The 23,471-nt window shown below is 39.4% G+C and overlaps 2 protein-coding genes across 5 annotated transcripts in view; one reads left to right on the forward strand and one right to left on the reverse strand.

Annotated features, from left to right (window-relative positions):
* Window positions 1-301: 301 nt before the first annotated feature.
* LOC119575450 (girdin-like) lies at window positions 302-16,115 on the forward strand. 4 transcript variants are annotated; one of them, XM_037923077.1, is made up of 29 exons: window positions 302-552; window positions 917-1,095; window positions 1,301-1,427; window positions 1,579-1,893; window positions 2,021-2,173; window positions 2,291-2,425; window positions 2,724-2,855; window positions 3,300-3,425; window positions 3,632-3,952; window positions 4,259-4,384; window positions 4,519-4,652; window positions 4,844-4,943; window positions 5,252-5,361; window positions 6,504-6,645; window positions 6,854-6,967; window positions 7,154-7,414; window positions 7,540-7,713; window positions 7,860-7,994; window positions 8,260-8,460; window positions 8,673-8,818; window positions 8,992-9,084; window positions 9,975-9,983; window positions 10,543-10,569; window positions 12,300-12,372; window positions 12,532-12,788; window positions 13,074-13,281; window positions 13,603-13,656; window positions 13,826-13,996; window positions 14,233-16,115. In XM_037923077.1, the coding sequence occupies exons 1-29, from the start codon at window positions 391-393 to the stop codon at window positions 14,299-14,301; spliced, it is 4,254 nt and encodes a 1,417-aa protein (XP_037779005.1). In that variant the 5' UTR covers window positions 302-390; the 3' UTR covers window positions 14,302-16,115. The 4 variants fall into 4 exon arrangements, with proteins under 4 accessions (XP_037779005.1, XP_037779001.1, XP_037779002.1 ...); XM_037923073.1 differs by having other exon boundaries at window positions 303-552; window positions 13,603-13,667; XM_037923074.1 differs by lacking the exon at window positions 9,975-9,983 and having other exon boundaries at window positions 303-552; window positions 13,603-13,667; window positions 14,233-14,440.
* LOC119575451 overlaps window positions 16,104-23,471 on the reverse strand; it is a 9,878-nt gene continuing 2,510 nt past the window's right edge. The window contains exons 2-4 of the mRNA XM_037923078.1: window positions 18,720-18,893; window positions 18,310-18,481; window positions 16,104-17,977 (exon numbers count right to left, since the gene is read on the reverse strand). Of these exons, the coding sequence (XP_037779006.1) occupies window positions 17,512-17,977; window positions 18,310-18,481; window positions 18,720-18,893 (812 nt within the window). The 3' untranslated portion in view covers window positions 16,104-17,511. The remainder of the gene's footprint in view (window positions 17,978-18,309; window positions 18,482-18,719; window positions 18,894-23,471) is intronic.

A 23,471-nucleotide genomic window follows, 5' to 3' on the forward strand; every position in this document is an offset into this window, starting at 1 on the left:
ATATTCTTCATACACGTTCATAAAACTTTCTTCTGCTTTGGGAAAGCCGTGACAATGAGACTGTAAAGAATTTATTGAAAGCGGGGGTGTGGGGGTATACGTGTATTTGAGGGGGAGGGGGAGGCGGAGGGGGGAGAAGGCGGGAAAGCCAAAATTTTAACGAGGCTTTGCAGCTGTTTGGTGACGTATCGCCTTCTCGCTTTTATCGTACGTGCAACACTTATTTTGAGATACGGTGTCAGTCACCCGCGCCGTGTGAATGCTTCATCATGCTGTTGATGGAAAATTTAATAGAGATGATCTGGGGTTGGGCGAATACCGGGAGAGAATATTTATAAACCTTTGTTTGAACTTTTATCCTCGCCGTGGTGTTGGGGATCAATATAATAAATGGATTTTCAACCACGTCAGCGCTGGGTGTTGAATATTCATGCCCGTAACGAGTTTTTTTTTTCTCTTTTTTTTTGCAGCGAGGAAAAAGCGGAGAGCATCGCAGAGTACAAGGATGAGCTGGAACAGACCAAAACCATGGTGGCCAAGCTGCGGCAGGAGGTAGGCCATTTTCTTGCGAATATTACGACAATTATATCATTGAAATGTATTTTATTTTTGCATAGTGTTCAGTGTAGAAAAAAAATTATTCTTGAGATGTATTTTTTGAGTATTGAATCTAGAACATTTAATTAGATATATATTTTTTATTGATTGTTGAATGGTAGAGTATTTTCGAATGATAGTAAGACGCAAATGGGAAATTTGTAATTCATTAGATTTTTTTTTCCATTCTCATGATCACCTATTGTAATTTTCACATGTAGATAATTATAATCAATGAAAATATCAGCATATTCATGTGCTGACCCCCCCCCCCCCCCTTACACTGACCATCCATACTGAGCCTCGCGCCCTTTTGCAGAACGTGGAGCTCGTGCAGGACGCGCGGGCGGCGAGGGCGTGGCGGGACGAGGCGGACATCCTCCGGGAGCGCGCCAGCCGCGTGGAGGCCCTCGAACAGGAGGTAGCGCGCTACAGGGACAAGATGGCCGACATCGAATTCTACAAGACGCGCGTAGAGGAACTACGTGAGGATAACAGGTACTAGGAATGAGGAGAAGAATTAATAAAATGATGGAAGAAGATCACAAGACATTTGATTACAAGGTTTCAAAATAACCTGGTGGAGATGATTTGGGGATGGACGATTACGAGGAGAGAATATTTATAATCCTTGGTTTTAACTATTATCATATGGTGTTGGGGATCAATATAATTAATAGCTTTTCTCTTATTAACTTCTTAGGATTTTAGTCGAGACGAAGGAGATGCTAGAGGAACAACTAGCTTCCTCCAGAAGGAGAGCAGAGCAGGTGCTGGACCTCGAGAACAATATCCTGCAGTTGAAGCAGACAGTCAATCAAATCAGCATTGTAGGTTTTCTGAGTCCACGTTTGTATTGTCTTTGAAATCCAGTCAAGACAAGGATTCACTATTAAAAATTTGATTATCACATCTGCTTTCAAAGAATTATTAAAAGGAGTAACTTGAATAGAAAAATAATACGATTGTGGTATCCCGCAGGAGCGCGATGCTGAGCGCGAGAGGCTTCAGGAGGTGATGGAGGAGAACGCGCAGTTGCAGCTGAGCAACAAGAACTCCCTGAGTGAGTCGGCCACGCTGGTCGCCCAGCTGGACCATCTCAAGTCGCGGGGGCCTCTCAATGGCTCGAGCGTGGGCAGCGACCTCATCGGCGATGCCCAGGCGAGAGTACTCAAGCTGCAGCTAGAGAATCAGAGGCTGGAGGCCGAGGTGGAACAGCTCAAGCGCGACTCTCTCCTGGCTTCGGCTGACAAGTTGCTGGAGCTGGAGAAGGAGAACAAGAGACTGTCCATCAAGGTACTACGTCTTGTGTCGAATCGTACATGAAATGACGAAAGTAAAAGCATGATATACTCTGGAGGGAATGCGTTTTCTGAACCAGTGGCGTCTGTTCATTACCGTAAATCAAATATATCTCTTTCAGGTGACACAGCTTCAGGAGGTGAGTCAGAAGGAGAGATCGCAGGTGCTGGAAACACAGGGAGAATCTGAGCAACGACATCAAGAGATACAACGCCTTCACCAAACCCTTAACACTGTCAAGACCAATTCCCAACGGCAGATTGATGAGCTTCAGGCAAGTGAAAAATAGGATAAGATATCATAGTTTTCTTGACTCATAGTATTTGAATAGTAAGATCAATGCTGACAATTTGAATTATTATGAATTAATAATCCTGTTCATACCCAACAGCAAGAAAATACCCAGCTGGTTGAGTTGATAGAGGGACTCCGTGAGAGGCAGAAGAAGACCACAGACACCAGACTTCTTGATGTAGAGACGGAGAACAAGAAACTACAGGACATTAACCTGCAACTACAGAGTCAGGTATATTTTATGGATCATAAGCATCCATTTTATTTCCTCCTGAAAGGTTGTAAGTCTGGCTATAAATCTTCGCTTGGTGTTTTTAATTCTTCACACCATTTCATAAGGTTACTGTAGTCGTAATTCTCATATGTGGGTATTTTAAAGGATTTTTTGTAGTTTGCTTGTGTGTAGTGGTGATTATGAAATAAACACAGTGCAGTTATTTTTTACTGATCTGTTGATTTCTTTACTGTTTCTCTTTTTTCTTGTTATTTCAGTCAGTTTCAGTGGAATAGTACATGTGATTTTATTTCAGGTATCACGCCTTGAGTATGAGAAGCAGCAGCTGAACAGACTGACTGAGAGGCTTCGAGAGAGTGCAGACAAGTTATCTGAAGTTGAGCACCAAAAGAATGAGATTGAACGTGAAAACAGAGATCTGCAGAAGGTATGTGTTTGTACTTTTAAGGTTTGTGTATATATCTATAAATGTTTTTTGTCCCTGTACTAGTTTGAAGTTCAACCTTAATACTTTAAGCAGAGTGATATCAGAAAATGATAAGATTAAACTCACAGATTAGTTAGAATTCATAGGAAAATTATAACTGCCCCTACTACTTAGTAATGGTTTACCTTAGTATCTCTTAATATAACCTCAGAAATTAGTCCTGCAAATAGAGGTTCAGGGGATTCAGACTTACTTATCATATGTCTGTTTATATTCCCTTTTAGATGATATTAAAAATGTATGTTAGTTTCTGAGGTTATACTTGTGTGTATATACCATTATCATAGCTTGATATAACAGCCTATGAAATGAGTGGTAGTTTGTTAGTATTGTACTGTTAAACTGTGCGAGTAGATTCTGTAAAAAGATGGGTGGTATGTACAGGCCATTGCTGCCCTGCGTGAGAGCTGTGAGAAGCATGAGACTCTGGAGCACGACTATGCCAGCCTGGAAGTGGAGTATAGCAGAGTTTCTAAGACTTTGGCCAACATGCGAGAAACTGTGGCAAAGGTAAGTGGTTACACCAGAAACATATTTTGATGTTTTCCAATGTGCATGAATTCATCCTTTAGTTATTCACTTAAAACAGTATTTACTGCAGGAAAACCATTCTTTCCTCTAAGTTATATCATTAATATTATAGATATATATCTTTATGTCTGTCTAAGATATGAAGTGTTATGCAGATTAATTTCATAAACTGTTCTTCATTGCAGCTTGAGAGTGCCCAGAGTGAGAAACTGCAGATGCAGGTGGAGGTGGAACGCCTCAATCGCTCAATGGACAGCCTCAGGTCCTCATCCGTCCGCCTGGCTGACCTGGAATCGGAGAAGGAGACCCAGCTGCAGCAAATCAACCTCCTGCAGACAGAGTTAGCATCCCTGAAGGCCCAGAAGAGCAGGGCAGAGCAGGCGGAGTTGGAACTGCTGACAGCCAACAATGAGGTGCAGAAGAAGAACAGGACTCTAGACACTGTTCAGAAGAAGTTGGCAGAATCAGAGAAGGAGAAGGCTGAGTTAGAGAATGAGAACTCCAAGGTTAGATTAGTAAATACTTTGTTATACTATTTAATAAAGTTTATAAAAGTGCAGTACTAGTGTTTACCTTCTTAGTAAACTTGAAGAATATTGTGTGAAATTCAGCTCTTTCCTAAAAGTTATGGATTCTCTTGCCTAGAAAGTGTATTAATGAGAGAAAGGCAATTCTGTCAGACTTAGTTTCCATCTGCAATAAATTTTTAAAATAAGATTTAGGTAAATGTTATACTTTTGAATATTTTCCTTAAAGGTTATGACTTTTGGGCTGTAGAAATTCTTTAACCTTGAGTTATTTTTGCCCTGCAGCTTCAGAGAACAGTTGAGACCCTGAAACTTTCAACCAAAAAGCTGAATGACATGGAAAGAGATCTCACTGAGCTGGAGAGTACAAATGACCGGCTGGATCGTGAAAATAAATCCCTCCAGAAAGAGGTAAGAAGTGTTTTAAGAGTTATTCAGCCAACCTTTGACACATTTTATATAAGTGGTCAGATTAAGTTTATTTTTGGTGGAAAGTGTTTTGTGTATTACAGGGTGTTTTATATCTATTTTTATGCTTGACAAAGGTTACAAGATTGCGCAATGCTATGGAGGTGAAGGATGGCCTCATTGACGATGCTGCGAGCAAAATATCCACTCAGGAGCGAGATATTAAGAGACTCAACAAAGATGTAGAACAGTTCAGAACAAGTGATAACAGGTATGAGTATAATTTAGTTACCAAGGGTTTTTTTCTTTCTTTTTTTTTATAAATGTATTTGAAAGAATACTTCATTAAATGTTATTAATTCTGATACTGGTATGAATATCAAATTTGTTTATATGATAATTAGAATTGGCTCTTATATAGTGATGCCTTTATTATATACTTTTTTAAAAATAAATTTACAGAGTTCGAGAATTAGAGAAGGAGAAGAGAGAGCTTGAACAACAAATGATGACTGAACGCAAAACATTAAGTTGCTTAAGAGAAGATTTGGTTGCAGAAAAGGTAAGGTCAAGTTTGCTATGGTGAAATCAACATAGACAATATGCAGTTGTCTTAAAACAGTTATAAAAGTCATTACTACTTTTGATTGTCATTGCCATCATTATTATTATTATTATTATTATTATTATTGTTATTATTATTATTATTAATGTTATTATTGTTATTATTGTTACTGTTTGTTATTTCATCAAAGATCAATAAGTAAGAAATCTTGAAAATACATCTAATTTTTTTGTTATTAATGAAAGAGAAAAATAATCTTAAGGATAACGTTTTAAGAAAAGATTGATGTTCTTCACTCCCAACAGGTCAAGACACAGCAACTCTCCAACCAGCTTGACAGCCTAAGATCGGACCTTTCTAAGCTTGGACTTAATGCAGACAATCTGACTGCTCCAGCTTCAGATAATGATGATGAGTAAGTGATTGATGGGCGTTTAACATATTTTGCTTGCAGGGAATAGGAGAAGTTTTTATAGTCCTATATCTTTGTGGAATGTTATGTTAGTGGGTGGGAAGAAAGAAGCTGCCATTCATGTTAAGGCATGCTATTGAAATGGAATGCATGTACATTATATTTCCTGTACTCTGATTTTGTATATATACCTGGCAAAAACTATTTATGAATAGAAGAGGAATAAGACTGCTTCCTTTACAAAATTTCCTTGGTCATACTAAGAACAGCTTATGGTTTCAGCGATCATATATCATGGATATTGCGGAGCACTATAAAGTCAGACAGGTAGAGTTGCAAAGAAAACATGTAAATGTACGTTTGTCAGATATTTATTTGCAGCTTTACCTACCTTTGCGCTGATCACAGGTTTCTCTGGTGATGTAATGCTGCTTATGCAGTGTTAGCCTAAGGAATATATTATGGACACATACACAGACATGGGCAAGAAAGGGTATTGTGGTGGCTTGTTGGATATAAAAAGAAGATATTTGTGATTTAAGTGAAGGAGAAATTTTTTGAACAAAGAGAGTTAATATGGGACCTGTTGTTTTAACATATACAGATTTTTTTTATTTTGTTTTTTCCCCCCTGAAGATTACCTTTTTAGGTGCAGTCATTTACATTACATATTGTTATTAAGCTAACCTTAAACCAGTAGCATATGACAGTTACTGTAATTTCTCAATTGGGCATATATTATATACCATATATATATATATATATATATATATATATATATATATATATATATATATATATATATATATATATACATCATATATACTATACATTTCTTACCAGAATAAAGTGGTCCAATCTAAAATATACTTCTATTTTTTCTTGGAAACATTGTGTTAACATCAAAGATTGGTGATTTTGTATGATGTTAAAAGGAATGTTTTTGATTGTAGACTTACTGCTGTGCATGGCAGTGTGGCATTAAATAATATATATACTGTATATGCTTGTTTCTTTTTTTTTTTGTTTATTTTTTTACTTTTTACGTAATTGTTAGCTTCGTGCTTTTTAATAACTTGAATGTTGCAGTGAACACTCATGAATCACATGCAGATTTCTTACCTAAATCCTGCTCCTCTCTCCAGCCGATACAAGGCCCTAGAGTCAATGCTGGAAGAAACCTTGAAGAGGAGTGTGGAAGTGAGAGAGGAGAAGATCGCCTCCCTCGAGTCACGGCTGAATGAGTCTGTCAGCAGGAACAAAGAACTGCGGAAGCATTTGATGGAGGTAAGATACGAGTCTGCAAATGTCTCAAGTCAGTTCAGTTCAGTCTGTATACTTTTTTTGTATAATAGAATAAAAACTATAATTCTTATACATTATTATAAAATTGATATAAGAGTAATTCAGTTGCTGTGCCTGATCTTTGTAGAAGTCCATATTAACAGTGTGTGGATAAAAATGTGTACCTAAACTCTAAATTTTTATTTCACAGGTTAAGAGCGATTTTGAGACCTTGCGTCAACGTCACCAGGAGGAAGGTGTTATTGAAGATGTGTCCAAGGAGGTGGCAAAGCTTAGAGAGTCAATTTACCGCACTAATGAGGAGGTTAGTAATTTGGTAGTATTTATATTTGTAGATTTTTTTGAAGGGGAAGAAATTCTTGGCATTCATTTTTTATTATGTGTTCCATATTGAATTGAATTTAGGTCTGTTGAATGTACAAATGGTGTATTTTGTCTGTTTGTGATAAGTACATATGGAAAATTTTATCTCAACTTCTTTGTCTTGCAGAAAGGTAGCCTGGAAAATGAAATAGCTGAGCTCAAATCTCAGGCAGCAAGTTACAGGGAGCAGGTTTGTGCTCTCCAATCTCAGGTGACATCTCTGTCCAACCAAAACACTGTCCTCTCCCAGCACAATGCAACACTTCAGGGTGAGAATGCCCGATTGCAGGTGGAGAATACAACCTTGCAGTCACAGTCAGCTTCTCTGATTGCTCAGAATTCTGCTTTGCAGACTTCTGCCACTCAGAGTGAGGGTGAAAGGGATAAGGTAAGCAGTTGATACAGTTTTCTTCTTTGCAGTTTATTGCAGTAGAAATCTTTGAGTTTCAAGAGAAATCATCATTCCAATATTATTGTACTTTTGGAATTTGCAATTTTTTTTCCTTCATTCAGGTTCGTCGAACTTGTGACGAACGAGGCAGCCGCCTGAACCAGCTGGTGGCTGATCATGAGGCTCTTCAGCGACTCCACCAACAGCTGACCAGAGAATATGACAACCTTATCAAAGAACACAACAACCTCAAAACAACTCACAAGAATCTGAAACTAGAACAAAAGGAACTCAAGGTTTGTAATATTCTGTTGTGTGTGTATGCTGCACCTTAAAAGATTGTTGGGTGGGTTATACATAATGTACACAAGTACTTTTTACTCCTTTTGTTTAATTTGGAAAAAATGAAAGAAATTACAAAATTGGTTGTAAATGTTCTCAGGAAAAGCAGAATGAGATGTCAGCTGGTGAGGAAGACTTGCTGAAGCTACGTGAAGCCTTGGAAGCTGAGATGAACAAACTCAAGACAGATTCCACTACTCTAGCTAATCTCCGTGGAGAACATTCTAGACTTAAGGTATGTTATTTTAAGCACATTTTCTTCTAAGAAAGGTAATATCAAATATTCAAAGTGAATTTCTTTCTCTGTTATTAGACTGTGAATCAGTTAATAATTGAACTTTGTATTCATGTACATCTGACAGGTATATTTCATTTATACCAGATACTGCAATCACTATATGGATACAATACCTAGCTTGTATTTATAAAGGTAAATTAGTTGACCATTGTCTACCAGCCAGTTCTTAGGGATGTAAAGGAGCTGTATCTTCCAATTTTAGGATGATTTCCGAAGTCTTTTCTCTGCCAATGAGAAACTGAGATCTGAGTACAAGAGTCTTCAGGGTGACTACAAAGCCATCAAGACAGAGAACAACACTGTGAAGCTGCGGTTAACAGAGCTCAATGGTGAGCTTAATGACACACGAGACCAGATGGCTGCATTGGATGTAGAGGTCTCCAAACTCAATAATAAGTGCCAGGTAAGACCCATATCTGGAGCCGTTATATGTAATTATAAGGTGATAATAGTGATGGTAGAGATTCATATCTTTTTTTTTTATGATGATTTTAGGTACACTGTGTAATAGTCTTTTTTTAATCATAAGCTAAATTATGTCATTAAGAATAACCCAGAAAAATGAGAAAGGCCACTTAGTGAATGCTATTGTAATTATTGTGATTATCACCATAGGTTCTCCAGACACTGAATGTGACTCTTGAGGAAGACAGGAGGTCTCTGATGTCACAGGTGTCACTGTTGCTCACACAGTACCATGACCTCCTCACACAAACACTGGAGGATAAGCAGCACTTCCACCAGGAGGAGAAGAATTTCACGTAAGGATCCCATTATATGAAGGGACTGTGAAAGAGGATTCCCTTAAGCATCAGTATTATGCTGGGAAAGTGCAGTTCTAGGATACATTGATATTGATGAAAGAGATATTTAAATTCATTTGAAATTAATCCTACAATTCACAGCTGGCACTAAAGCATAGATACAATTTCAGGGACAAGCTGAACAACCTTCGGCGACAGAAGGAGAAGTTAGAGGAGAAGATCATGGAGCAGTATCGCCGTATGGATAACTCGCCATCCAAGAAGTAAGACTTTGTACCATTTTTTCTTTTATTTTTGTCTTTATTGGTAACAGTTCACATTGGGATAGGATGTTCTGTCTATTTATATATGGGTGAAGTGAACTTGTTTTTTATACCATCTCAGTCATTATATTTGCTATGTTTATAGCTGTATGCTAACAAGTACAGACAAGTAAGTCTCTTTGTGTTTGTTGTTTTATGTTTTGATTCATAATAATATTTCCACTTTTTTACTAACATTTGTTTCTTGGTTTTTTGGGATTATGGCTCCTTGTAAATGTGTCTAAATTATTTCTTTGTTTATGAAAAATTCTGCTGTGTTCATTATGCAAATTGTTTTCTTTACTACATAAATATGTGTTTTGCTTTTATAATTTGAAGTATTATTGATTACAATTTCTTAACATCAACTCTTTGTGATTATATGATATAGTGTTAACATTTTAACATGCATTTGCAAGGGAAATAGTTGTTAAGGGCAAGCAGTTTATTACAAATATGGCTTTCAATTTATTTGTGTTAAAGGGAAGAGAGTGGATGTTCATTTTGGTTATTTAACAAATAATTTATGTGTATTATAGTCCCATTCACATTGCAATCAGTTCCTAAGTAATTCCCATGACATTCACATGAAAAATGTCATCTATATAAAAAAGAAAACCTCAGAATATATGCTGCCATCCTTAATCTGCCAAATGCTGCATTTTAGCCATAAAAACTTTAGGATTGTAATGGAGTAATGCATCCCTTTCAAAATGGTACCAGCTCTCTCTTTTTAGAAGTTTTTAACTGTGTCACACGCTATATAGTAAACATATGGTACATAATATTTCTTTATTGTGACACCATACTCTGACCTCTTACTTGTGCTTCTGGACATCTGCTTCTTTCAGCTTCCCCAGGTATTTTTTACAATTCTGTGATGTTGTGCTGTGAGATGTCCAAACTGTGGAGGATTATATTTTACAATAGTTTAAACTTAGAAACTTCTGATTGATGAGTGAGATGATTAGTTGTAAACTGATTAGCTAGAATGATATTGAAATCCTGGTGCCAAATGATTTTAGTTTCATTTGTGCATATGTATATATATTTTTTTATTATTATTCTTTAATTGAATTGTATGACTTGGTGGTTGGTTCCTATCTCCTGTTTTGTATTTGTTAATGAATAATAATTATCTGGATGAGACTATGGGCAGTGGATGTATGTTTGTGATCTCAAGAGGCTTGGTTCTCAGGATCCAAAGATTGTTATTGTTGACAGAAGTCATTTTGAAGAAGTTGGTGATTATCTTTTATTTGCATGGAGACGTTCATTTTTTAATAATTATTTAATAAGGTAAACGTAAATTAACACTCTCTTTGTTATAAGCTATAAGGAATCTTTGGCATGAGACAACAGTCTTTTGAGTTTGTACATTTTTACCAAGATCTAAGAATGAGTGTTTTCCCATGCTAGGTTATCACCGGGCTGTGTGCCGTACTCGTAAGTAGTATATGGACAATGTTCAGTTGACTGCTGTGTGTTGCAACCCCAACTTCTATTACAGTTGGTTCTTCTTGTGATCACTAATATCAGGAATGTTTTGTATGCAACATTGTAACCTCTGTTACTCGTATTTCTGTAGGTGTAACTTAATAACCTTTAAGTCTTTGAATGCATTTATTTGCCTTTTTTTTTTTTTTGTAGAAGAGTATATTCTCATATATATTCACTATATAACATTGTTGCTGAGTGTTGTACAGATGAAGAGCCATGTGTAATTTAGAAATGTAGTTCTTTAACTTTTACATCTATCCTAATGAATTCTTTTAGATTTTATATTTACCTTACAACAAATGTTAGTCTTGTGAAGTTAACCCTGTGTCATACAGAAGAATAAGAATTTTATGTGTGTGCTGTAATATTGTTTATTTGAGACATTATCAGGGTTATGAAAGATATTCTCAAATGTGAGTTTATACTTTCAAGATTTTCTGAAGTGTGAAATGCTTGAACAACAAAATTTAATCAGTGGTCATCATGAATTGCCATCCCAAACTGTGCCCCCTTTCTTTGTGAATCAAGATTGGTTAAAACAAAATGCCAAATACACACAGTACACAGAAAGTGACAGTGATTCATTTGATACATTTTTTGGGTTAAAGATTCCTGGATTAAGAACTTCATTACTACAAGACCATTCAAGCATTTACATGGTTCCTTTCTCTTTTTTTGTTAGTTTTTCACCCCATTCTCTCTCTTTTTCATCATTATGGCATTCTCTTATTATTTATTATTTTCTCTTAATAATTCAGTCATAATTTTCTTTTGCTCTTTTTCTGATATTATCCTTACCTCTTATCATTTCCTTTTGTGTCCTTTTCTCCTCTTCTTTCTAACTGATGATCTCTCTTTTGATCTTCTGTCCATCTTCTTAATTCCTTTTCCACTTCCAACTTCATTTTGTTGTAATGAGTTCCAAAATCTACTATATGACAGCAGGAAAAGACACTGTAACAATTCATTCATCACCAAAAGCTTTAGATGTTGATTTGGACCTACACCTGCATATTTTCCCTTCTTATACTGTGCACATCACTCTTTACTTGTATTGTTCACGAGGATGATAGTAACAATAGGTTGTAGATTACACTCCAACACGTCACATTATGCAGGACTTGTGGCATGCTGACTGCTCTTTTACTTTTTGTATTGTATAGATTATGATTTTTGGAATGATTTTTGGAATGATTTATACTTTATATATAAGTATAATGATATTGTTTTGTTAATCTGTTGAATCCAAGTGTTAGTTTTACCTCTCTGATAAGTGGGATGATATTCTGAAGTAATCAGTAACATTAATTGGTGCATTTGTTTCCCTAATTAAATGTTGATATTTATTTATTTTTTTCTTATTGAGTGTGAAAAGGTGAAAGGGCTTGTATAACCAGATTCATTGCACCTAATTGAGGGAATTTTTTATTTTTTTATCAGAGTGTGGCAAGAGAAAACAGTAGTGTGTAATAATTTTATACTGGAAAGAGACATTTTAAAAATCATTTTGGCTTAATATTAAATTCACAAAGAAAATTGAGTTAAGGTGCAGAACTATTTCAGTGTTTTTTCAAATTTTACATGGAAAGTTGAGAAATATAAATAAACCATGTTTGGCATTGTATTTTTGTAGACTTTGATTTGATGCTAAGGTTTTTATTTCTGTAATTCTCTAGGAAAGGCTTTGGCTCCAATCTTGTGCGACGAGTAAGGAAAGCTGGAACTGAGCTGATCAACAAAGTTCCCAGGGTAAGTTCTGAAATAATTAAATTTATATTTACACTCTTAGGATATATATATATATTTTTGTTGTTGTCAAATTATGATGAATTTCTCCTTGTATGTTTTACTTAGGAATCAAAAGTTTGTTCTTTTTCATCTAACAATATTTCATTCTGCAATCTCCAGAGCGGACGCTCAAGATCCAGAGGACGTGACGAAGGAGGAGAAAGCCCTGATTCTTCATCTCTTGGGTCATCCTCGCATGCCAACGATTCTATGGACTCTGGCTCTGAAACACGGCGCTCCTCCCCAAACCTCCCACCTTCTCCACCCCATGACAGTGAAGTAGCAGAGCAGAGAATGGGGAGAAATGGACAGACTCCTAATCATTACAGGAAAAGTTTACCACCTCTGAATGATGTCTTTGCCTCACAGATTCTCAGGTACTTATATCTTTTTAATTTGATGCAAAAGTTGTTTAGCAGTTTCAATTGTAATTTCTCATGTGATTTGGAATTTGCACTCTAAGGGAAGATAACCCAGAGAATTCCATTTTATAGTAATAAAAGCTGACACCATGAGAGATGATTGTTTCGTAAAGGCATATATAATTATACCAGGAACAGAAATGGGGACAGTAGAATGTGCACTGGATAATCATATTTTTATATATTTTTTGTATGCTGAGCTTTGTTGCAAGCAACTAATATATTCAAATAATTATACAGAGGCTCAGTGTCATCAGAGGATGTGGGAAGTTTGCAGTCAGGTGATGCCAGTGACAGCCACCAGGAAGACTCGCTGTCCACTGTTACAGCTGGAAGCGGGACTGCAGAATTGAGCCGAGCAGGGTCCAGACGTCCTGTATACCTCACTGAGGATTCGGACTCCATACCCACCCGCGATGTAGGACCTGAATCTCTTCAGAACAACCAGGTATGAGTTTTCCAAAGTCTGGTTGCTCTGAATGTTTTCATGAATGTTTAGATATACATTATTTCACTGTCAACAAATTCTTGAGTGTACAACAGTAGTTATGTAGAATGTTAATCGAAGTATCATATCACAAATTGTTTGTCTGTAAACATCATGTTAATATAGTAAAAAGATGAATTAGCCAATATGGAGATAACTTTTGGGAGCATACATTTACATGAAAACTAATTAGAAGTCTGTACACTTCACATACAAACAAAATTTAGAAAGTGTCAGATAATACAAAGTACTTTTTTCTAAGAGTGAAATCTCCATTTCCAGAATCGAGGCAGAGCTTCAATAAGGAGCAATGCATCTTCTTCAATGAGCCAACAGGTGATGAACAGGTATGAAACATACCTTTACTTGAAAGTATGGTGGAGGTGTTTCTCTTCTCTTCTTTGTTTGCAATACCATCTGTCGGGATTTGTATATCATTGGATTTTGCAAAATATTTGTTTAATTTTACATCATAACTAATGTGCACATGTGATAAATTATTTAGGAGTTACAGCAATGTACACAGCAGTCTACCCCCATCCACTCCAAGGACCCCAACCCCAGGGGGAGTGCCAAGATCATCAACACCCAAGACTGGTGTTCGGAGAGAACGGGCAGTAGACGACGAACTCCCTACCACTCCCCGTTTACCACCCCGCGCCGATCATTCCTCCAGGTATATAAGGAAGACTGCCATGATAGGGCTAGTTGCCACTTTTCCCTAATTATTTCAGAACCATGCATTGTTGGAAATTTTAGAAGTATCATTTAATATTTCACATATGAGGTATTCTTAGTAATCTAGTAATTCTGCTTATTTCATGATTAGTAATCAACATTATTATTTGATTCATGGTCTGCTTATTTAAGTCCCTACTGCTCACTTTAGGCTAATGCTAGTTCCCTCTGCAGTGCGCCACAGGTTCCCCCAAGATCCCGTCGTGGGTCCAGCATAGTCCAGCAGGACTCCCTAAGCTCTAGTCACTCAACTCCCCCTGAGATCCCAGACCTTAAGCCCCCCAAGCCACCACCACGTCCGCCTCCTTCTGACGATACACCTCTGAAACAGTCCAAGGATATTGTGGATAACTCGGTGTGGTATGAATATGGATGTGTTTAGTTCACCAGTGAAGTGAGATATGGACTCCTGGAATTAAAAGGCTGAAATTCAGAAAACAAAGAAAAAAAAAGATAATAGGAGATTGCTTCTCATATATGTCTGTTAATCTGTGTATTATCATAAATACAGCATCCAGTTACTTGTGAAAGTCAGTCATCCAATAAGTAAATAAGGTCTATATATTCCTTATTGTGTATTCTCCTAAACTTCAAAATGTACAGAGTCTTTGTGGCTGATGTCCTCTGTATAGTAAGTGGAGGAATAAATAGCCTACCTGAACTTCATTATAACTTCTCATCCAAGAAGTTCTGGTGTTCAAATTGCAATACGTACATGGTGCATGACTTGCTGTAGTGACTTCAGTACAGGTGGTTCTGACTGTAGTTAGTAAATACATTTGACATCAGCTGATCTCAACAGTTTGTATCTGTTAGGTTGATCAGGTATGTGTTATAAGAATTACATTCTCCAGGTTCATATTATTTTGTATACTGCTTTTGTGATTTTGTTGTAAATATTTCAAAGGGCACAACAGTTTATTTGTACATATAATTGTAGTCAACTCTTGTAATAATTTTTGTCATGAATATGTCACCATATTTTGATTTTTCTATATATTAGTAGAGAAATCCAAATGAAGTGTGAACATCTTGTAATTTAAAGCATATCATTTTCATTTCATCTAGGACAGAGATCTTTTTTATTTACATATTAGATTAATCATTCATATACCCTCGTAAGATAAATCCAAATTTGAGTCATTAAAACGATGATGTCCTGTGGCTTGTTAGTCTTCCCTAAAGACACTGACTGGATTGTGCATCTTCACTCATATTTCTCTCAAAATTAACATTGTTACTGATTTTTAACTGACCATCATATCATTTGTATGACATGATCTGATAGGTAAAAAGAAAAAACTATTATTTACCATTATTTTAAGGTAAAACTTGCTTTTTCTCCAATTTCAAATCTGTTTTGTTTTAAAATTTTTAACCTTTAGTCAGAGTGTCAATGTAACATAGCTACGTTAAACTCATTCAGTGGGTGAAGTATTCTGATTCAGCTACTCATTGTCTTAAGGTATAGGTGATGTTAGTTCGTTCAGTCAAGGTGTGTGCATTTGTAGTGTTCCTAATGGCTACAGTTGTAGCCTCCTTGTCAACTTAGAATGTACAGCCATGCTAATTAAATGCTCGTTGTGAAAGAAAGACTCCTTATGCTATTGTCTTCAGTGCAGGTACATTGTTTTACTTCAACTCCAATCTCTATGAATCAGTGGCAAATCCAGTGCAATGTTACTAGCCAATTCTGCAAGTTTCGTTGGTACTGAAGCTAGTCTCCCAAATGCAAAGAGGGATAAGGTTTAAATTTACACTTGCAATTAGCTTCTGAATAAAACAAAATTTATTCATGTTACAAAATCAAAAAGTCAAAACTTTAATAAAATGTAGGATCATGTAACAATCTCTCTCTCTCTTCCAGTTAAAATTTGTCTAGTGCATTTCTGTACATTTCCAGTGTATTAATGATTTCTCACCTCACCATTTATTGATTGTTTCCTGTGTGAAACATAATATTGTTCAGCTTATGACTGAAGTTGTCTTTTAACTTGACACTTACTGCTTCAAGATTGCAGGACAGCATGAAATGAAAATAAAAATATGAATGTAAAGGTGGTTTTATTTAGTTATACAAAATATATACAGGACCTTTTTTATTACATTATGCCCAGAAATATTATATCATATGCAACAGGGGAAAAATACATTTCAATTTTTAAGCAGTAGGAAGGGATTCATTAGGACAGTTTTAAAGGGCAATATGATAATCTCTGGTTTAAGGATTGATCTGACATAAGGAACATGGCAATCTCAGGGAAGGAAGAACCTTTCATATATATAATTATATATTTTATAAACAAAGTTCTGCAGTTTCATTTCAAAAAATAATACCAACTGACTAAACTTGGATGCTACCCATTTCGACTGGTACATTTCTAAAACTGGGGCTGCTGAACCTTAAGTCTTGTTATGAAAAAGTAATCAATCTTGTTCCACACTACGTCTTCATTTCATAACCAAAGCTTAGGTTCTTTAGTAAATCCCAAAAAGGAAAAATACTGCCATGTGACTTTTACATTTCAGAAAAAATATGCCAAAATTAAATCTTGTTTTCACAGACACTGTGGATAGATAATTCTGCTACAGCACCTTACAAGACACGCGAGCATCATAGCAGTGAACAGTGAGGCCCAGTGGACCAGGAATGATGCTAAGGACACTAAACATTTACAATTTCAATATCTACGTATAAGAAATAGATCTATAACACTATCAAGGAAACTTTCATGAACTAGCAGCAACATTCCTGTTTATCTGGATCTCACAAGACACCACTACACCACAGGAAGAACACTGGCAATATAACCTAATCTAAACTGACTATTTTTTGGTCACTTTTACAATCATTGATTATAAAGTATTTATGTGATATATGTATATATAAATGCCAATAGTAATTATTTACATCTCATACATGCATTTTAAATATGTCGGATAAGTTAGACATGACTAAAATAAAGCACTCAAGTCAACTCAAGTACACATGAGGTTGGCTGGTCTTGTGCAAATAAATGTAAAGGCTACAAAAATTAATATGTACACAATATATTTCAACAACCTCTCTGACTATGGCAACAGCACTCATTCTTGATTTCAAAAACTGGTATGATAACAATATAGTTGACTAATTTATATTCATTTCCATGGTAAATTCATCTTGGCCATCAGCCAAAGTTACATCAGCTTGCATTCCGTTTCATAATGTTCTCACTATATTGGGTTTAAATGAACAGAATGCTATACACAATATCACCAGTAGCTGACAAAAGAAACAGTGTGCAGTTTATGAAGTTTTGGTTTCAGTTACATGAACAACACATCACTGAAGATCATATAATAAAGGTAGCAATACCAAACGGCCTAATTTAAGCATAATTTCCATAAGCATTGAAGGTCAGAGAAAACCTTGTATTTTCACAGCTTCACTTCGTCAGAAAGTGAACTAGGTCAAAGGTGGGCCAGGACGGATATTTCAGCATCGGTGGTTTGGTGTTGTGATGGCGCTGTCACATAGTTTGCATTTGAACCAGACACTGTCACAACTACAGCATCGGAACCAATTACTTGTGAAGAGTCTGTGGTCTGTACAATGGTAACGGTGTTGTCATCTCTCCTGCTGTCCTTCTTGGCTGGCGGCAGCACGGAGTCCTCCACCACTGCTACTTTATCTCTGTCCACTATCTGCCCGGCTCGTAGGGAGCCGTCTTGTGAAGGCGGTGCGCCGGTGGAGTATATGGAATCGTGTGAGAGAAACGACAGACACGAAGGATCTCTGGAGTGGGCAGGAGCTACGTTGCCCCCAGGATGAGTTGAAGGAACCGTATCAGGATTGTGGGAAATGGAACCCTCGCGGGACCGGTAACTTGGAGGATGACTGTAGTTACTCTCCCGTCCTAATGTGTTCACACCCAACCTGTAATGGAAAAGTTTTTTGTTAATAAATCCTATAAATCAAGCGTGAAATCGTAGTATAAATAACTATGCTCTTTATGAATATAAGCCAGTTCCAAAAGCGAATAATTTCTAAATAATTTTCAATTTGAATATATGTAAATAATATATATAAATATAAAATATATTAAATAAATATATATATAAACATTCAAAACACATTCGTAAATTGTATGACGATGAAAAAAAGCGAGGTAACAAGCTCCAATATACCATTCTTTTTAAACACAAATCCTCGTGATTACAACGAACTTTAATGCACGGACTACAAAACCACACTTTAAAATAACTCACCCTCTAAAATTATGGGTCCCAGACCGGTAGGTGGGCGGGGGTGAGGGTGCTTGCGGCGAGGCATTGTGGGCGTGGTGTCGGTCCAGGAGCAGCAACCGCAACCTGTATTCTTGCATGGATGCCTGGTAGCTTGGAGGCGGCGGCCTGTACTGGAACTCCGGGTACATCATTGCTGTAAAATAACATCGTTATTGAACACTGGAACATGTAGGTGGTATATTAACTCCAACATTAATATGTAAAATGGAATTCTGATGTAATGAGTTTATAATATATGCATTGCCAAAAATATCCAAATTTACATGATAAAATCATACACGTTTAAGCTGTGCATGTGTCCGGAGGATAAATACACCATTAATCTAACAGAAATGAAAAATGCTTTCAATAAAATGACTTCATAATCTCACCGGCATAAGGGTGGTGAGGGCGTCCGAAAGCCGGTGCCATCCGCGCCATGAAGCGACGTGGCTCTCCTCGTGCTGAGTCATGTGGCGCTAGACCCAACATGACCCTACATGGGGCGTCACGAGAGGTCAGATGCCAGGCCACGCCCGATACCGTGATCAGAACGATACCAACACCTGCAAGAGAAGGACGCGATTAATTTAACCACTTCCTTTTGTTAGAAGTATCTTTGCAATCGGAAGCATTCATGCAGGCACGAACACACACAAACTTGACAGATAGATATATAGATAGGTATATAGATAGATGGGTGTTAAAATAGATAGACAGACATACAGACAGGTATACAAAAAGGCACACAGCTAGAGAGAGAACGAATATCAGTCTCGTGCATGAAATCCCAATCCATTTTTAATAATCCTCCAGACGTCGCAATGCAAACAGACCCGCCTTTGATGTTCCACCTGCAATATCCAATCAAAGGCAATCGATTTTTCACAGCGAGCCCCGAGGACGAGACAAAGCATTCAGCCAAGTCGCCCAAAACGGCAATATCCCTTTACCAACACAATTAGCATCTCGGCGCGACACCTGCTTTGGCTTTTCCACTCGCATGCTTGGCCTTTTCCACATGCGAGTGGACTGACTAGCACTCCAGGCCTCCACAAGCTGATAATCACATGTGAGTGGCAGGGTTCCATCACAGCCTGGCCGACGCGCAGCCCCATATGGCGTCCCCAGACACACGTGTGATCAGGTTTAAATCTCCCAACTTACCCAGCTGTGTCTCCTGCCTGCCTCCAGGAAGTCCGGAAACAAAACTGTATGTCACCCGTTGTTGTTTTTTTTTATCTCCCTTTATCTCATTTGTGCCTATGTCCCTTTCTCTCTCTTTTATTTTTCTGTCTTTATATCCCTCTTTTCTTTCTCTCTCCCTTCTCCCTCTCCCTCTCTCCACCCCCCTCTCTCTCTCTCTCTCTCTCTTTCTCTCTCTCTCTCTCTCTCTCTCTCTCTCTCTCTCTCTCTCTCTTTACGTAACATTGGAATCTGGTGTCAACCGTCTGCGTCGACCAAGTATAAAATCGCGCTTCGTCCGCCCGCCCGCCGCCCCACCGCCCACATCCGGCCCTTTCAACCCGACGCGCCGGAAGTACCGATGCTCAGCGTTACGAGGAAGAACCGAGCGCATTCGGAGTCGCTTCCCCCCCCCCTCCCCCCTTCTTTGCGCGGAGGAAAGCGAGATAGAGTTGATTCGGATGACTTCGAGAGTGGGTGGCGGACGGTGCCCACTCCCTGTGGTTGTGGTGGTGGTTGGCGGTTGTGGTGGGGCAGCGGGGAGGCGGGCATGAGGTTGGGGGGGGGGGGGTATGCGCCGTGGTGAAAGGGGTGAGGGAAGAGGAAGAGGAAGAAAATGAAACGGAAGAAGACGTAATTGAGAGAGAGGGATGATGAAGAGATGGAAAAAGGATAAGAAAGTCATAAAATATGAGAGAAAGAGAAGAAAGGAAACAACAACGCTGCGAAGTTAATAATGAGAAAATACGACTAAAAGAGGAAAAGGAGGAAGGCGCGAGAGAGAGAGTAATATAGCAAGCCCACAGATGAAGTCTAATGGATCACTTCCCGTCCACTGCCGCGTCCATCCACCCCCTCCCTGCTCTCTGCCTCCCCCTCCCCCTCCCCACCTTTCAACTGCTACTAAGTTCTTCGCAGGATTAAATCCCCCACCCCCCTCCCCCCACATGCTCGTCCCGTTGCTCTATACCCCCCTCCCATCCCGCCCCCTCCTAACTGCCTGCTTACGGCCAACTTGGGGTGTTCGACAAACTTATTATTAAACCGTAGAGACTGACCCTCCAGCCTCCTGCGACCTCGTCTCGGCGTTATGAACAGCGCCTGACACGGAAGAGGGGAAAATCTCTCTCGCTAGCATGAACAAATAAACAAACTCAGACATGCACACACAATTCTCTGTCAATCTATCTATCATTGATCTGTTATACTTTATACATCAATCTATCCATATATCTATCCATCTAGCTATCTATCCATCCACATATTTATACACCACCCTACATACACGTACATCCACACACGAAAAATGAGCGTCCATCCCTTCCCAGGCGGCGCCCGTGGTTCCCTAATCAGCGCACTCTCTCCCTGCCACGGCCGACGCGTAGGTCCGCAGGCTGCAGGGAGAAAAATGATAGGCTCCCACACGCTCGCTGCTGAGGTCGCCGCGACTGCGCTTAACGAGTTGCGCTCAGTATTCTTTGAGCAATTTCGGTATCTCTTCCTTTCTGAGAGAGAGAGAGAGAGAGAGAGAGAGAGAGAGAGGAGAGAGAGAGAGAGAGAGAGAGAGAGAGAGAGAGAGAGAGAGAGAGAGAGAGAGAGAGGGAGGGAGGGAGAGAATGTGTGTGTGTGTGTGTGTGTGTGTGTGTGTGTGTGTGTGTGTGTGTGTGTGTGTGTGTGTGTGTGTGTGTGTGTGTGTGTGTGTGTGTGTGTGTCTGTTTCTGCCTGCCTGTCTGTTTGTCTGTCTTCTCTCCACAGATATCCCTCTCACGTAGGGCAACGCAGGCCTAAATAAAGGCTATTACATTTCCCCCCCGTTCTGTACTGGTGTTCGGTCTGTTACGTGGTGTGTCTGGCATCAGAAAACATCTACTACTAAGCCTGAACTGAAATACTACAAACTGGATATCATATTTATCCTTTTTTAATATAAAAAGAAAAATAAGCCCAAGATATGGCCATTAGGAGCCCCCAGACAAATACAAAAATAATGACTGTCGTGCTAACACGTGTCTCCCTCCCTCTTCTCTACTTCCCCCTCCCCTTCCTTCTTCCTTCCTTTTTCCTCTCTCCCTCCATTCCTCCTTCCCTTTAGCTCTTTCTTCTTCTCTTCCTCCTTCCTTCCCTTCCCTCTCCCTCTCCCTCTCTTCCCACCCCCTTCCTCCAGTCCCCTCCCTATTGCCTTCATTCCTCCTCCACCTCTCCCCACCCATCCAGCGCTCACTCCCCATGTCATTACAGCCCCTGGGTTATTGCCCTCTGCGCCCAGGGGACCTCATACCCTCGTTATGGACACTCGCCTTGACACACATTCCCTCGACGGACCGGCAGGAGCGAAGCAGGGGAGATATGGTAGGGGCGAACCAGGGGAGAAAGAGAGCAGGGGAAAAGCAGGGAAGAGAGGGTTGAGGAAAACCAGAGGAGAAAAGGCAGGGGAGCAGCAGAAGGGGAAGCAGGGGAGAATCAGAGGGGGAGAGGGCAGGGAAGAAGTAGAGGGGAGACAGAGCAGGGGATAAACAGGGGAGAAAAGGAAGGGGAGAAGTATAGGAGAGAAAGAGAGAGAGCAGGGTATAAAGAGAGGAGAGAGGGGCAGGGGAGAAGCAGAGGAGAGAGAGGGAGCAGGGGAGCTGGCGGTAACAGGACCTTTAAAAATGGAGGCATTGCATGATACAAACGAGGAGGGGAAAAGGGACAAGGAAGGATGAAACGAGGGTTGGACTGGAGGATTTGGCTTAGGATTTGGGAGTGGGGGGAAAGGGAGATGGGGGAAGGGACGGGCAGAGTAAGAATAAAACATAGACACATGAGCAGATAGATAGACAGGTAAATAAATAGATAAGAAACAGAGAGAGTGAGAGAGGAGAGGAGAAGTGAGAAGAGGGAGAAGAGAGAGAAGAGAAGAGAAGAGAAGAGAAGAGAAGAGAAGAGAAGAGAAGAGAAGAGAAGAGAAAAAGAAGAGAAGAGAGAAAAGAGAAAATAAGAAAGAAAGAGAGAAGAAAGACGAGAGAGAAGAAAGAGAAGAAAGAAAAGAAGGAAAAGAAAGAATAGAGAAGAGAAACGAAACGCCACAGGGAAGAAACAAGCGAGATATCTCCCATCAGCTGCTTCTTAAAGGTAATCGGTGCGGGTACAGGTGCTTGGCCGTGTTTGCATATCAGCTGATTTACATACAGTATTAACTATGCCCTAATTAGTACGAGTTTTCTCTCTCTCTCTCTCTCTCTCTCTCTCTCTCTCTCTCTCTCTCTCTCTCTCTCTCTCTCTCTCTCTCTCTCTCTCTCTCTCTCTCTCTCTCTCTCTTCCCTTCCTTCTCCGTCCTTTCTCCAATCCCACCTCACTCCTCCCTCCTTCTCTCGTACCCAGGTCGTGGTGGTCGTTAACACGGTCGTCCTCGCCGTCCAAGGGGTCGTCTTTATTGGTCGTTAAGGGATCTGGGAGAAGCTGGATGAAGGAGAAAAAGAAGGGAGAGGCGGAACGAAGAGGGGAAAGAGGGGAAAAATAGGAAAGGATAAAGGGAACGAAAGAGAGAGAAATGAGAGAGAGAGAGAGAGAGAGAGAGAGAGAGAGAGAGAGAGAGAGAGAGAGAGAGAGAGAGAGAGAGAGAGAGAGAGAGAGAGAGAGAGAGAGAGAGGGGGGGGGGGGAGGGAGAAGAAAGAGGGGAGAAAGAAAGAGAAAGAGAAAGCGAAAGGGAAGGCCGCAGGAAACCCCTCGCCCCCACCTCCACGCCCTCTTCCTTATACCCGAATGTTGCGAAGGACCTTTTAACACGTCACGGGTCAGCGGCGTGCCCTTTGTCCGACATCCTGCACTCACGAGGGGGGGAGGCGTGCATGCCAGGCAGGTGCGCCGCCAGATTCACGCCCCATGACACTGCGTACTCGAGACCCCCTTTCCCACCCCTTTCCCCTTACCCCTCTCTCTCTCCCTTCAGGAAAGCGCGAACAGAGTACTGTTGATAGAGT

Source organism: Penaeus monodon, chromosome 7 (assembly GCF_015228065.2).
Source record: "Penaeus monodon isolate SGIC_2016 chromosome 7, NSTDA_Pmon_1, whole genome shotgun sequence".
NCBI lineage: Eukaryota > Metazoa > Arthropoda > Malacostraca > Decapoda > Penaeidae > Penaeus > Penaeus monodon.

What these genes read in the sequence shown, in the direction of transcription:
- LOC119575450 (XM_037923073.1), top strand. Translation starts at nt 391, where the DNA reads ATGGATTTTCAACCACGTCAGCGCTGGGTGTTGAATATTCATGCCCGT. An exon ending in TGGCCAAGCTGCGGCAGGAG is followed by an intron (nt 553 to 916) that starts GTAGGCCATTTT and finishes GCCCTTTTGCAG; the next exon opens with AACGTGGAGCTCGTGCAGGA. An exon ending in ACAAGAGACTGTCCATCAAG is followed by an intron (nt 1,894 to 2,020) that starts GTACTACGTCTT and finishes TATCTCTTTCAG; the next exon opens with GTGACACAGCTTCAGGAGGT.